The sequence below is a fragment of the Semicossyphus pulcher genome, unplaced genomic scaffold, assembly GCF_022749685.1.
Source record: "Semicossyphus pulcher isolate SPU_LCO1_2020_fin unplaced genomic scaffold, fSemPul1.0.p SCAF_1, whole genome shotgun sequence".
Lineage (NCBI taxonomy): Eukaryota > Metazoa > Chordata > Actinopteri > Labriformes > Labridae > Semicossyphus > Semicossyphus pulcher.
The window spans coordinates 36879547-36894973 of NW_027211603.1; the positions used below are offsets into that span (position 1 = coordinate 36879547).

The 15427-nt window shown below is 39.0% G+C and overlaps 1 protein-coding gene across 1 annotated transcript in view; it reads right to left on the reverse strand.

Moving 5' to 3' along the window:
* Positions 1-709: 709 nt before the first annotated feature.
* The window catches only part of LOC138592292 (mucin-2-like), a 50200-nt gene continuing 35482 nt past the window's right edge, over positions 710-15427 (reverse strand). The window contains exons 36-52 of the mRNA XM_069663082.1: positions 14654-14892; positions 14341-14524; positions 12756-12972; positions 11729-11901; positions 11571-11640; positions 10139-10260; positions 10021-10052; positions 9767-9935; positions 8102-8197; positions 5968-6008; positions 5268-5627; positions 4083-4196; positions 2587-2685; positions 2065-2193; positions 1927-1966; positions 1697-1817; positions 710-1061 (exon numbers count right to left, since the gene is read on the reverse strand). Of these exons, the coding sequence (XP_069519183.1) occupies positions 860-1061; positions 1697-1817; positions 1927-1966; positions 2065-2193; positions 2587-2685; positions 4083-4196; positions 5268-5627; positions 5968-6008; positions 8102-8197; positions 9767-9935; positions 10021-10052; positions 10139-10260; positions 11571-11640; positions 11729-11901; positions 12756-12972; positions 14341-14524; positions 14654-14892 (2408 nt within the window). The 3' untranslated portion in view covers positions 710-859. The remainder of the gene's footprint in view (positions 1062-1696; positions 1818-1926; positions 1967-2064; positions 2194-2586; positions 2686-4082; positions 4197-5267; positions 5628-5967; positions 6009-8101; positions 8198-9766; positions 9936-10020; positions 10053-10138; positions 10261-11570; positions 11641-11728; positions 11902-12755; positions 12973-14340; positions 14525-14653; positions 14893-15427) is intronic.

A 15427-nucleotide genomic window follows, 5' to 3' on the forward strand; every position in this document is an offset into this window, starting at 1 on the left:
TCTAGTCTTTTGTTTATTCCCCCTTTAATTCTACATTAAATCACTTTTCTCCACCTTGGAGCGCCGGGTTAATGCTGCTGCTAGCTTGTCTGCCATACCGGAAGGCCAACTAGAATGATTTTAATGTTAATAATCATGATTATTATTATTAATATTTTATTAAAAACCAAATTGCTCCAACAAAGTCACAACACCTAACTTTTCCAATTTTTCAGTGTGTAAATATTAAAATAAGAGGTTCCACAATACTGTGAGCATTAACATGTTTAAACTCAGTATTTGTTGTGGCTTTCACGATGACATTGGTGAGTTACTATTGGTTTTATTGTAAATCTGCTCTCAGCTAAAGTTTCCTATAAGAAACTTTCTTTATGTTGTGACTTTATCTTTCAAAACTATTGCTGTTGAATTTCTTTAATTCTTAATTTCTCATATTCTTTTGTACCAATTTAAATGCTGCAAAAAACGCAGGAACTTCAAAGTTTGAAGTGACTACAAGACCTTTCAGAAACCTTTGTCCATTGTAAACTAACTCATTAACATGTTTTTGAAACAAACTGACCTTTGTTTTGCTAAGAATATATACAGACATACAGATTTGCTTTGAAGTATTCTTATCACATGATTAATTCCCCAAAAATAAAAAAGAATGTTCACACAAGTGTTTTTGTTGCAGATATCTATTTTTAATACTATTGATTTGAATGAAGAAAGATTACATCACAGTAGTCTGTTTTGACACTGAAAAAGAAGACAGTTTGGCCACAAATATTTAAACAAGAGATCTACTGAATAAGGGGGTCAAAGGTTAAGTCTTGCATCATGTCTTCAAGGGTTCAGTCCAGCAGAGAGTAATTGATCAGCGTCTCCTGCGGCGCTTCAGTGGAACAGTTGTCCCTCCCACACACTCTGCTCTGTTGCAGTGACAGGTTTCCACTACAGTATAGCTGTGCTGGACCTTGGAGCCATCAGCACATTGCAGCTCCACCTGCCTCTCACTGGTGGTGTCTTCTTGGCAACACTCACACTGGTGCATCATTGTGTTAGCTACAGCAGAATACCTGCACACACACACACACACACACACACACACACACACACAGACAGAGAAAACAACTCTTAATCTTAAATTCTGACTACAATAGCTCTATCACTTAGTCATCTACCGGCCTTATAATCTGATAAACTTAGTTAAACTGTACAGAACCCTTAAATGCATGATTTTTGAGTCATAGTTTTTAATTCTTATTGTCTTGTACTAGTGTAGCTTTAGCTATATGAGCTGCTGCAGAGTGAGTGATACTGTCAAGTTGACCCTGGATAATATGTTTTTTGATCCAAGACCCAAATCATCATATTGATTCTGGAAAGGTTTGTTTGTTGATAGCTCATTTTTTTGTCATGGTGATAACTTGCACTTTCCAGGAACCACATGGTGATAACTGTCCTGGATAACATGTACATAACAGTAACATGACAGTGGTTGTGCTGTGTAAATACAACACATTATCCAGGATCGATGATGTTCTAAGTTCAAGAAGCGAATTATTCAGGTTTTAACATGTTAGTGCAGGTCCTGTACAGGTACTGTAATAAATAGCTTTCAGTGAGCTATAGAAAAGGATATGTATCATTCTCCTGTTCATTTTAATTATGAATTATACTTCCCAAAGCAAAAAAAAGTAAATAGACTTACATGGACAAGCTTCCACAGTGTCCAGCGCAGTATGTCATGTTGACCAGCTGCACGCTCTTACAGTCGTTCACCTTGATGACTTCCTGCTTACTGAGGACCTCACAGACGCTACGCAGCTTGCCTGTAAGACACAGCAACTGTTCTATCAATGGTCCCAACAGGCTCTAACACACAGATTTGTCCTCCAAATTAGGAGTTATTATTTAAATATTCTGCCTCCACTAACTTACAGGTTCTGCAGCATCCACTTGCATCAGTTGTTTCTGTACCCTGGAGGAGGAAGACACATGTCATGTTGTGTGTCAGACATGGACAGTATGTGTTGAGACAGGGGAGGGATCTTAGTTATAGAGATTTGATTAACTTACAGGTTCACAGTCCAAGTGATTAAAGGCAGGGCAAATGGTCTTGGTCTCCACAGTCATAAGCTGTCCATTAATGTTCTCACATTTATATTGCACACACTTGTCACCAGGAAGTACAAACGTTTTGTTGACCTATATCATGAGAAAAAACAGAAGCAAATTCAAATTATAAACAAATAAATCATCTTTAACCTTTTCAACTCATATGCCAAGCCAACTTTGCTTTAATGCAACTACACTTGTGATCCAGAGGAAGTGTGCCAATACCTTAAGGATTTAATTGCGACAAGATGATATAAATAGCTTCAGGCTTTTTGTTACATTTTATCATATTTTCGTCACTTAATTCAAAACGTTTCAAGTTTTGAAATAAAGCTAGCTTTTTGTGTAAAGTGTAATTTTCTTTTTTCCTTGTCTTACTTTCATTAAAAGCATTCTGAATATATATATATGTCTTAATTGTTGATTGTAAAAAAAGAAATAGTATAGAAATGGAGGAAAAGGCTCCACAGCGGCAGTACTGACCTCAATTATATGTGTTGTGTTGTCAGGTGCAATGAGGAAACAGCTCTTCTGAACACATTTCCCGCAACACTCTTCAGGTACAGCCTGGTATTCAAAACCCTGGTGAGTGACAGAGAGTGAAAAAAATGAAACATCTTTGGGTTTGTAAGAAATTGCTGCTGCATAGTTTATAATGTGTAATAAAATAAGTCAAGAAAAAAAAACAATAGATCTAAGCAAACTTTAATGCATTATTTAAAACACTTAGCATGCATTTATTTTTTCATTGTAAAAATATCGTCCCCCCTACAAACAATGTATCCTATTTGTGGATTTGGTGTATAATTCACCAAATATCTAAATGTTTTTCTATTTTTGTAAAATAGCATCACAAGTAGGCTTTATTATAGTTGGTTATTTACTGTTACTATTTTTACTGTATTTTATTCTCCCATATATTGAAGAGCTCATTTAAAGCTGTAGAAGGTAACATTTTTAAAAATAACTTTTTGTCATATTTACTCAAACTGTCCCTTTAAACATGCAGTAGTACATGATAGAGATAATCTGTGAAAAAGATCATGTTCCTCTGGCTCCTCCTACTGCTCCTAATGGCCTTTGTAAGAATACAACGCTCCTGAAACACAACAACCACTCAGAGCCGAGCAGTCTCTCAGGCTGATGTCAATCACACGCTGCAAAGCACCAGTACTCTATGCATGCTCACATGCACGATCACGCACAATTTCTTCAGTGTGCACAGCGTCAGCTGGTTCGTGTCCACAATGGCTTAAAAAACAACCACCACGAATTAAAAACTGCCCATCCCTCCATTGCCAACTACGGCTTACACTACAAAGACCGTTAAAGCGAAGGAGAAAAAAGAGGAAAAGCAAGCTAAAAAGAAAGAGTTGGACCGAGACTGAAATGAAACGAGAGTAAACATTGGAGCGGCATTTCTGAGGTGGAGAGAGCTACGGGACCTGAAAGGATTAAAAACAGATGCTGAGTTAAACAGTTCTGCTCAACAGGTAATTACCCCAGTTTAATTTCTGCCGTATTTGATTCACATTGCTAAGATGTCTGCTGTTACTGTGATGTTACGTTGGTGTTGCAGTCGGGCTAACGTTAGCTTGTTCCCACTGCTGCTGCTGTTTAGCGTTGTTTAATGGTGGAGTGGCTGAAGTGTCCAGGCAGTGTTACCGTTTCAGACTTTCTCCTGATAGTTCTGTGTGCCTATGCACATGTGAGGGACTTTATACAACTCCTTTGGGCACCTTGCACCTGAGTAAGCACCCAGATCTGACTGTAGACCATGTGATCTAGATCGATTAAAGATGGCCAAAAATATAAAGGTGCAAATTATCCCAAGTTTGTTTTCATACATTTCAACTTGGAAAGTGTTCACAGACATGATTAGAAATAGGTCCCCAGTTGTGTTGCATTTAGAATGCTTTAGTGGAAGAGTGGTAGTGAATGTGTGTGCATTTGTTGTTAAGACCTGTGACTGAGCTTACTTCGGAGCAGTTTGTGTTGCAAACAATAGGTTTGCAGTGAATGATGTTCAGCTTTGTGATTGGATCCATTTTTGGGCCACAGTAACATTCCTGGCAGGGCCCCGGTTTGAAAGCCTCTCCTAATCCTGATGTTGTTGTTCCTGATGGTTGTCCTGCTCTTGCTGTTGTTGTTCCTGATGGTTGTCCTGCTCTTGCTGTTGTTGTTCCTGATGGTTGTCCAGCTCTTGCTGTTGTTGTTCCTGATGGTTGTCCAGCTCTTGCTGTTGTTGTTCCTGATGGTTGTCCAGCTCCTGCTGCAGTGGTTCCTGATGGTTGTCCCGCTCCCTCTGTTGTTCCTGATGGTTGTCCCGCTCCTTCTGTTGTTCCTGATGGTTGTCCCGCTCCTGCTGTTGTTGTTTCTGAAGGTTGTCCCACTCCAGCTGTTGTTGTTGTTCCTGATGGTTGTCCAGCTCCTGCTGTTGTGGTTCCTAATGGTTGTCCCGCTCTTGCTGTTGTGGTTCCTGATGGTTGTCCCACTCTTGCTGTTGTTCCTGATGGTTGTCCTGCTCCTGCTTTTGTAGTTCCTGATGGTTGTCCCGCTCTTGATGTTGTTGTTCCTGATGGTTGCCCAGCTCCTGCTGTTGTGGTTCCTGATGGTTGACCTGCTCCTGATGTTGTTGTTCCTGATGGTTGTTCAACTCCTGCTGTCGTAGTTGCTGATGGTTGTCCTGCTCCTGATGTTGTTGTTCCTGATGGTTGTCCAACTCCTGCTGTCGTAGTTCCTGATGGTTGTCCAGCTCCTACTGTTGTTGTTCCTGATGGTTTTCCGTCTCCTACTGTCGTGGTTACTGCTTGTTGCCCCGTTCCTGCTGTTGGTCCTGATGGTTGTCCCACTCCTGCTGTTGTTCCTGATGGTTGTCCCGCTCCTGCTGTTGTTCCTGATGGTTGCCCCATTCCTGCTGTTGTTCCTGATGGTTGTCCCGCTCCTGCTGTTGTTCCTGATGGTTGTCCCGCTGCTGCTGTTGTTTTTCCTGATGGTTGTTCAGCTCCTGCTGATGTTGTTCCTGATGGTTGTCCTGTTCCTGTTGTACTTCCTGATGGTTGTCCAGCTCCCGCTGTAGTTGTTCCTGATGGTTGTGCAGCTCCAGCTGTTGTTCCTGATGGTTGTTCCGCACCCACTGTTGTTGTTCCTGATGGTTGACCCACTCCCAGTGTTGTTGTTCCTGATGGTTGTCCTGCTCCTGATGTTGTTGTTCCTGATGGTTGACCCACTCCCAGTGTTGTTGTTCCTGATGGTTGTCCTGCTCCTGCTGTTGTTGTTCCTGATGATTGTCCTGCTGATGGTTGTCCTGCTCCTGCTGTCGTCATTCCTGATAGTTGTCCTGCTCCTGCTGTTGTAGTTCCAGATGGTTTTCCAGCTTCTGCTGCTGTTGTTCCTGATGGTTGACCTGCTCTTTGTGATTTTGTTCCTGATGGTTGTCCTGGTGTTGTGCTTGTTCTTGATGGTTGCCCTGGTGTTGATGTTGGTCCTGATGGTGAACCTGGTGTTGGTATCTTGGAACCAGGCTAAAAAAGTACAAATTGATTAATGTTAACTATCAAACATTTCATTTAAGTTATATAAGAACTGTATTTTAGATTATTTGATCTAGGTCACAAAGAAAAAAAACTGACAAATTGTGGCTAATTTTTTCTGTCTATTTCTGACTTTGTACCTGTCCCAAAAACCTGCATGCTTGTGCTGCCTTGGCATTGTTGAAATTGTTAGCCTGAGCCTCAGCCAAGTTAATCAAAACTATTTCAGCATGCTCTGCCTGCTTGTTTTCTATTTGGCTCCTCCATCCTAATCTACCTGAATAATAACAAACTAGTTTACTGACAGCTGGAGTTTGAACTGCACACTTACCATGAACTCAGTACCTTCATAGACACATACACCTTTAGGTACTGCAAAAAAAAGAAGAAGAAAAAAAAGATATGAGTTAGATCAATATTTACACTTGTTTATTAGATAAATACCGAAAAGATTAAAGATTGATGTTGAGCGACAAATTTGATTATTAAAATAAAGATTTGTCATCCGAAATCACAACTTACGCATAACAAGATGAGCAAAGAAATAAAAGATATGGCTTACTGGTACCTTAGCTCTAGAACTCATTTCCACAGAGAAATGTAATAAATATACCTGCTTTTTGGTGACACTTTTTCAAAAAGTACCACCACCAAGTCAAACAATAAAACCATTTGTTCCGACAACCACTTAGAAATAACTCCCATCCATCCATCCATCCATGCATCCATACCACTTATACTATTCAGGGCTGCAGGGGGGCTAGAGCTGATCCCAGCTGTCATTTTGGCAAGAGGCCGGGTACACCCCGGATGGGTTTCACACCGACATTCACACCTATGGGCAATTTAGAGTCATCAATTAAGTTAACGAGCATGTCTTTTGACTGTAGGAAGAAGGCCCTGCACAGGGAGAACATGCAAACTAGGAACTAGGAACCTTCTAGTTGTGAGGCAACAGCGCTAACCACTGAACTGTGCAGCCTCGAAATAACTTAACACACTTAAATAATGTTGAATCGAAAACCTTGGAAGTAACAAAGAAACAAGGCATCTTAACCCTTATGCAGTGTTCAGGTTTGTGGGACCCGTTTTCAATATTTACCAAAAGGAAAATGATGTAATTTATTATTATTTCAACCTCAAACTCCTTGGCTCATTTTGGCCTTTGGCTCATTTTCTGTGAGGAACTTATAAATTAACACATTGTTAATGATGTTAATTGGATGAGCCAAAACTTCCTTCAGTTAAACAGGAACAAAACAGAGACTATTATGTTCAAAAACAAACAGAAAAGGCTCAGCATCAGTAAACATTTTGAGTCTCTGGCTCTAAAGACTAAAGACCAAGTCTGTAGTCTTCAGTGCTAATAGATTCCAATCTCGCCTTTATTAACATTATCAAAGCAATCTCCAAAACAGCATTTTATCAGATAAAAAATATTGCCAGAACTAAAGCATTTGTGTCCTAAAAAGACAAAGAGAGGCTCATCCATGCTTTTATATCAAGTAGGGTTGATTAGTGTAATGGTCTGCTAACCAGACTTCCTAAAAAGACCATGAAATGGCTGCAGCTCATTCAGAATGCTGCTGCTGGAACTCTGACAAGGACTAAAAGAATGGAACAAATTACTCCGGTGTCTCTGCACAGGCAAGTTAACTACAAAATAGATTTTAAAATGTTTCAGCTGGTTTACAAGTTACTGAATGGTATAGGCCTGTAATATAATTGTTTAAAATTATTCAACCAAACAGGAACCTTAAATCTGTTGCCACAGGTCAGCTAGTTCAGCTGAGAGTCCTAATAAACATGGCGAAGCAACGTTTAGCCACGAAGCTGCTTGTAAGTGGAACAAACTGCCAAAAGCAGACATTTTTAAATCCAGGTTAAAAACATTTCCCTTCTAATGTGCCTTTGAATGAACCCTACAACTTTTGAATTGTGCATGATTGTGATATAATTGTTGAGAACTATATTCTTTTTTAAGAATGTTTATATTTATTTTTAAATGATCTTATTCTCTTTTATTACTATTTTATTTACTCAGTATATAGTAGTCTTCAATTTGTTTAAGCATGTTGTTTCAATCTTCCCTTGGAGTTCTCTTTTATTTGTGTTAAACACACTGAGTTTCCTTTGTGTATAAAATGTGCTATATAAATAAGCTTGCCTTGCCTTTGTCGTCAAAGAACGACAAAAATGTCCTTAAAGTAGCTTTAAACAGTTGGACCAGTCATCATGTTTGTTTTTACTGACACTACCTTGAAAAATCAGCTGTCCATTTAACTGAAGGAAATGTTTTGCTTCACTTCTAAGCCTTCTTCGAGGACCTGCTGTGAAGTTCTTTCACAAAACAACTCTTAATAATAAATAATAAGATCACTCAAGTATGTTTTCATGTGCACATACAGTTCTACAAGTTACAGATAATTCTCTGTTGACAGATGTACACTGATTGAATCACATACCACATGTGTAGGATTGGCAGCAGGTGCCTTGTGAGTAAGACAGCTCGAAGCCCAGCGGGCAGGTCATTGGAGTCGGACACAGGGCTACGTCGCATTCTGTTGGGGGCAAAGGGATAGGAATCATGAGTTTGACTTGGAGGTTTACCTGAATTTGTACCACAAGTTAGTAACTTACAATTACAAACTTAGAAAGCCAGGCTGTGTTTAAAAAATGTGCTCTTACATATTACAATACAACAAGCCTGAGCAGCATTGCTCCAGCAGCAGGTGGTTGAACTGAATCAGTTACCCTCTGGTAACAAACCCACTTGTCTAACATTTTACTACTGACCATTGTTCAAAGAATTCCCTTTTGTTCCCTAGGTTTCCATTCAGTACTTCCCTGAGGACTTCTTCCTGTAGAGCCCTGAAACCTGCTCAGTATTACATCACATTTAGAACCTCTGATGGATTACATATCTTGCTACAATTTAATTATACAAAAACAATTAAAACCACCATATGCTAGAAGGTAGAAAAACACATTCTTCAATCAGAGACATATCAACTACAGTGACGCCTGGAGTCTTTGTTAACAGTGAAGGACAGAGACTCCGCAGTCTCACATGGTCTGTTGTGTATTATCTTATTAGCTCTGTACATATTTTTTAGGATTCACTATTTTTTAGGATACACTTGTTAGCTACTTATTTTTATGTGCCTTACTATAATGTTGCACTGTCCACTTTGCTGCTATAACAATGTAAACTTCCCCTTTGTGGGGGGAATAAAGGATTATCTTCTCTTATCTTATCTTGAACAAGTCGTCCACAGTTCTGTGCATCGATTGTTTTGTGGATTTTATTTTAATTTCTGCTTAAACCGTTAATAGATGCAATACATTAGTGACTTGATCCTGAAAGGAACATGTCCCTATGCCCTTGACACTCCGTTTCACCTCTGAGGAGAGGATGGATTAAAAGGTCTGAATCCAGTAGAATTTAGCATTGATCCGAGCACTAAAATGAACCGTAAGATGACAGAAGGGGTTGGACTGTGTTACTTTGGAGGCAGGCTGGTGTTGCCCACCTTATTAAAAGTTATAAATAGTTATTAAAAGTTATAAACAGCCGACTGTATTTTATGCTTTATAAACAAACATGGTGGGTCTCAAGTGAAGTGAAGCCTCAGCATCTACTCCCTAGAAATGTTTCCTTAATTTCGGAAAGCTGTATTTATTTTATTTTATTTTTTATTTTACAGGGACAATGCTTATTAATCAACATTTCTGTAAATATGCCAGAGTTAGCCAAAAAGGTAGTTTACATCTGTAGTCCCTGGCCAGATGTTAAAATAGGCTTATAGGCAGCTTTTAAGCTAACTGCAAAGAAAGACCTGCAGTTATCTCACCTCAACACAAAAATAAAAACAACTTAGTTTACTTTTACTTTACTAATCCCATGCTGATGTTTTTTAAAGCTTTGCTGCGTTTGACTGCCTAGCAGTCAAATCCAGTCTGTTGCATCCATTCAGTACGGACCAGGAGGCACCCAACACTGTGACAAACTGCACAACAACAAGGCAAACTATGGACGTCTCACTTGCCAGATAAGAATGTTGATGATTCAGTACAGTCAGTAAAGAAGGTGAAATAATCAAATCTACTTCTACAAAACTACAACTGACCACATGAACGTGTTGAGCAGCAGCCGTCCGTCTTGGTAACCAGTTTCTGGCCAGGCTCGCTGCAGTCAGGGATCATTACTGTTGCACAGGGAACAGGCTGACACTGGACGCTCATGGAGTCCTTGTCACACTCACAGATGTTGCAGCCACTTGTCCATGTTTCACCAGGCTGGTTAAGAGAAATAAAAACAGTTCAGACACACAGCTAAGCTTTGCTTGTGTACATAAATGTATGTTTGTGGCAGAGTTCTCACCATTTTTGGTTTTCCATCAGGTCCAACACAGTCTGAAATTCAAACAGAAACAAATGTTTGTGGAGCTGTAGATGTGCAATATGATGAATTATGAGTTATCTATGGAATTTTTTCTTACCACAAGAGGGGACACAATCTTCATAGACTTGGTTGAATAAGGTGGTGCCATGGGGACAGAAGCAACCCTCCTTAGTGTCGTTAGAGGATGATATACCACCTGCGTTGAACTTCTTGTTGTATCTGATGTCACAAATTAAATAAATGTTTATATGTGTCAAATATTCAGTAATCAAAACTAAGTGGCGTCTGTTATTTATTTTTACAATGAATGATTACCTCATAATACACTAAATGATGTGTAAATATGCTAATTTCAGTGACTGCAATAGTTCACGAGTGTAGAATTCAACATTCTGTCAGAACTTTGTTTTTTTTTTGTTTGATAAAATTCTCGAACTCACCACATTACATCCACCATGACTTCAACATTTAATTTTACTCTATTATAAGATTGGAGATTTATTCAACAAGAAACTTCGATGCACTGTAGACTTAACCCTCCTGTCGTGTTCGTTTCTGCCCCCTTACTTTGGTGTTCCCGGTCAAATTTGAACTTAAGTTAGTTTTAACTGCTCTTACATAAACACAAAAACCATTAATCATCACCAAACACCTTTTTAAGCTGTAAACAATGTCTCAGGCTAGTGTTTAACATGAATAACTGCAGTGAATTTACAAAGAATAGACATTGAAAATGTATTCCAAAATCCATCGATGTTGTCTTCCATTTCTGGGACATCCTCCTCTATCTCTGGTTCAACTTCAATCTCCTCTTCATCTGTTTCAAAAACTGTTCAGTCTGAAATGTGTGGTTCATGTGGGGGGATGTGTGGCGGTCATTTTTGACCGGGAACACCACAAAGTTAATAAAACTACTCAAAATTCAATAAAAGTGGTGATCAGCAATTTTATATGTTCAGATGCCGAGTGTGGAGGATATCATAAGACCTTGAGGCAATCAAATGTAAAACACAATATTTATGATTGATGAAAGTTGTAAAACGGTCAGAGAACACGACAGGAGGGTTAACCTTTGATAGATGTCGATTCAGCAAAAAATACTAGGGATACAATTTTAACATTTTTGTCAATAGAGCTACATTTTGGTACAAGTTGCTAAATCGTAGCACAAAATACAGATTTGTTATACATTTTTGAAGTTTTCAGTTGGTTGCTTCAGCAAAGACAGGTTGACAAAGAACTGGACCTGTGTGCAAACTTTCATTTACTTTCAGGGGGAGCAAATGTAACTGGCAATGACTGTGACTATGGATCACTACACTGTTTGTGAAATTTTCTGAATATGTGAGTGTTTTTCAGGTTCATTTCTGTTGGGTTTTTCTTTCCTCTTTGTAATTTTATTTAGAACCCGGATGATGGACAACTAAAAAGCAGAAATGACAGCATATGAATCAAGCAGGTGGTGTGTAAACATTTAGAAAAACATACAGATAAACAAGATCACACTTTTTACACAACATGTTCTTTACCTGTCATTGCATGTAGGCTCTACTGAGGGGCCACAGGCCTTGTACACTTTGTTGCTTGGACACTTGTGCTCTGTAAGATGGAAATATATTTATATACACATTTTTGAACATTCCACAGAATAACTGTGCAATTTTACACTTAGGACTACATATCTCACCACACTGCCCATTGGTAGCATTCCTCCAGTCAATACAGACGCCTTCTTTAGAACACTCAGCAGCATAGGCCTCCAGGCTGGAGCAGGTAGCATTAGTACTGTAGCAATTGTCAGATCGACAGGATGAAAGAAATGGGCCTGGGGGTACGACTGAGAAGCACGGCTCAAATACACTGAAAGGACACATACAAGCAAGAACACTTTGTCAGGAAAAGTGATCATGCATTGTGGTGTGGAGAAGTTTATCCTGTCAAACAGTGTAAAAAGCATTGCCATTATTGAGCAGTCTCTTTGTGCAATATGTTATTAATGCTGAAAAATATGAAGAAAAATACATCCATGTCAAGCATCTTAGGAATGCCGGTCATTTGAAATAAGATGACAGATAAAGACTATCTGATAGAAGTCGTACAGTGGCATCAGTATTAAATTGAGACTTTCATAGCCAGTCCAAAACTCATTACAGTATTTACAAACTCTACTTATGAATTTGTGCGTGTTCAATGTAGTCAGGACAAATTTAGTCCAAATATTATCACTCTTGGCTGAAAATAAAACAAGATTGCTGCAGCCTTATTGCCAGACTGGACAAACCAGTGGGTGCTGTCACAGTGGCTACATTTACTTCTTATAGACAGTCAGAACACCTGGACGCATGGAGGGACAGAGAGACAGGAGCATGTGATGAAAGAGAGAGAGGAAAGACACAACACAAATTAAGTGAAACAAGAGAGAGTAGCAGATGATGATAGATGCAGCATTACAATGCATAAAGTATATCTGAGAATGTGTGTTGTGTATTTGAATAATGAAGAACCAATTTAATATTAAAATAAACTAATGGTAACAAATTAATTTCACTTTTTCCCCCAACTCTAGTCAATAAATGTTAAATGATAGCTACTGATTTACACATTTTGGTGTAAACTACTTATACTTGAGTTAACTTCTTACACACAATGCATCAGATGTCTCCAAATCTATAGCAGATAGTGTAGTAGCAAAAGAGGATGTGTCTCCCCTTTACCTGCTAATTAGTAGTTCACAGATGGCTGGTTTGCAAGGGGGTGCTGTTGTTTCTTTTGAGGTGGTCTCTGTTGATGTTGCTGTCGTTGTCATTGGGGGGGTTGTGGGGATAACACAGGTATTATTTGGGACAAGCCAGTCGCCTGCACTGACTGAGCAGCTTCCCATCATACCGTTGGGAGAACGGCAGTCATTGGCCTGGGAGTTGTCACAGGTCCCTGGAAAATGAGAAGGAACAGTAGCTCATTAATAAAAAGTGTCCTGGATTACTTCTGATGTTATATTGTGCTTTATGAATAAAATTGACTTGAAAACACTGAAACAACAAAATGATTCTCTAATTTTACTAATGACTACTTTCGCTAAACATAAGTCTTTGGTGGCTTTTTTAATAAGGCAGCAATTGAAGCTGCACAATGTGGCTCTTTTGTAGCATGTTGTGACTATAAGTTGTCCATGAACACAGCAGAACAGGTATCCCTATATGGATTACCCTGTAAACCCTTTATAACTTTGTTCTATGTTGGACTGGACTATAGACTGTATAAAAAGATGGACGACATGACAGCTCCCTAAAAGTGAAGCCAAACATTTCGAGCGCCCCCTGTTGACTGGCAGCAGTTAAAGCACGCCTCCTCCATGTTAACAGATGGGACATGGGTTAAACTATTAAATCAAAATACACGCCAAATAAATTTTTCTCAGTCATGGTTTCTGTCATTATAGTTAGTTATTATCATGCTGATTTACGTCAAGTGTTCATTTTTTGGAAATTTTTTGTTTTAATTAGTTATTTGATGCTGTAAAAAGGATGATTGACAGCTCTGTTGACAAACTCTTGCAGTCAATCTGTTCCGGATTTGCAGAGTAGAGGAGAAGTGGCGAGAGGAAATGTAACAAAAACAATCACTACAGTCATTGAAGTTTCCATATATATGAACGTTAACCTCCGACCAACAGAATAAAGATGTTCTGCTTTTTAATACGCCAACGTGCGGGATCTTTGCCCATTTTTTCGGTAAGTTAAGTGTGTGTTTTGGTTAGCGAAGTGGCTACGGCTACTCCACCCACGATCTCTACTGCACAACTCTTGCTCTAAATGACGTCAAATTCACAAGATGGCAGCGCCTATCACAGGTGCTATTTTAGAATCGGTTTCTTAAAGTGGGAGCAGATGGAGACACGCCGTCCATTATACAGTCTTTGGACTGGACCTAACTGACTTTTGGTGCTTAAATAAACATTTGACTTGAACTGATATAGCAATTTTAGGGGATAATTATAACACTCTAACAAGCATGCACATCCTTATGAACGTGGCACTAATTGGTCTGAAAGTTCAAAGATAAAGTAGACGACTTTGACAAAACACTTTTATTGTGAAAATGCTATTGTTTTTGTTTTCTTCATTAAATATCAGATGTGTTAGTTTGTGAAATCTGGGGCCTATCCTAATTGCAAGTTGTGTCAGTGGCGGGTCAGTAGGTCCATGGGAAAGCACTGACATCTTTTTCACCCCATTATTTCTTACATTACCGAAAAGGCTTAGAATAAGAAACAGCAGCATGTCTGTTGTGGAAACTCACCGCACTGTCCCTCAGTGTTCCCACTGAAGAGGGAATAAGGAAGGTAAATGCTGAATGAGTTGGTCCTATAAATAACTTCTGTGTTAATGGCTGGTATTTTCAATATGATCTCCGTATCTGTGCTAGTGAGGAGCAGGGCAAAGTCTCTGTAGGCAGGATAGATACGTTTTTGCTTTATATACACCTGTAGGAAGGAAAAGACAAAAAAATGAATTCCTAAGTCAGACTGCATCACGCAGTCTCAAAATAATCAATAAAGTGACATACTGACACTTATACAATATGTGTCGTGACGATTTAAAATGATGCTTACCACATTGCCTACATCCTTCAACTGAGTCAAAACTATCTTGTAGGATTGGAACAAAACAATGACAGCCTGGGGACAGAATGTGCTGTCTGAAGGATCACACTCTTGATTATCCAATATAATAGTCAGGTTGTATTTATTTATGATTTCTGTGACCAGGTAGAAATCACAGTACTGCTGGAAATCATAAGTTTTTCCATCAAACGTGCTGTAGTGCTTTTTATTCACGACAGTGCATACACCTGCAGGATGAGAAGAACCATGGAGGGAAAGAGAAAGTAAACACTGAAACAAGTAGAGAGCATAATTACTTCCGCTAAGGCTACTTCAATATACCTTCAGTACTTAGCTCTAGTTAGCAGCAAGCTGCTTTAGTAGCTACTACTTCCTGCTATTGGTTGGTGGGTTATTACATGCAAGACCTTATTGACAGAAATCAGCAATAAAATGTTGGAGGCAATGTGTTATCAAATTTACTATTTCTATGTGGATTCTTAAAGCAAATAAAACATTTTCTAACATTTTGTATTATAACAATTAGAAATGTCCATAGGAAAAAGGAATGCACTCCATTGCTAGATGAACTAGCACAGTTACATTTACTAGAGCTATTACACCTACGAATCGGGCAGATGTGACACATTCTACCCTAGACACATGCCGTATTTATCTAATTGACACAAGATTGCATGTCATTTAAGCTGGCCGTATTGAAAAAAACATGCAGTTGAGGCCATAAACTCACAAGGAAAATGTTCACTGAGGTGAAGTAGGCTT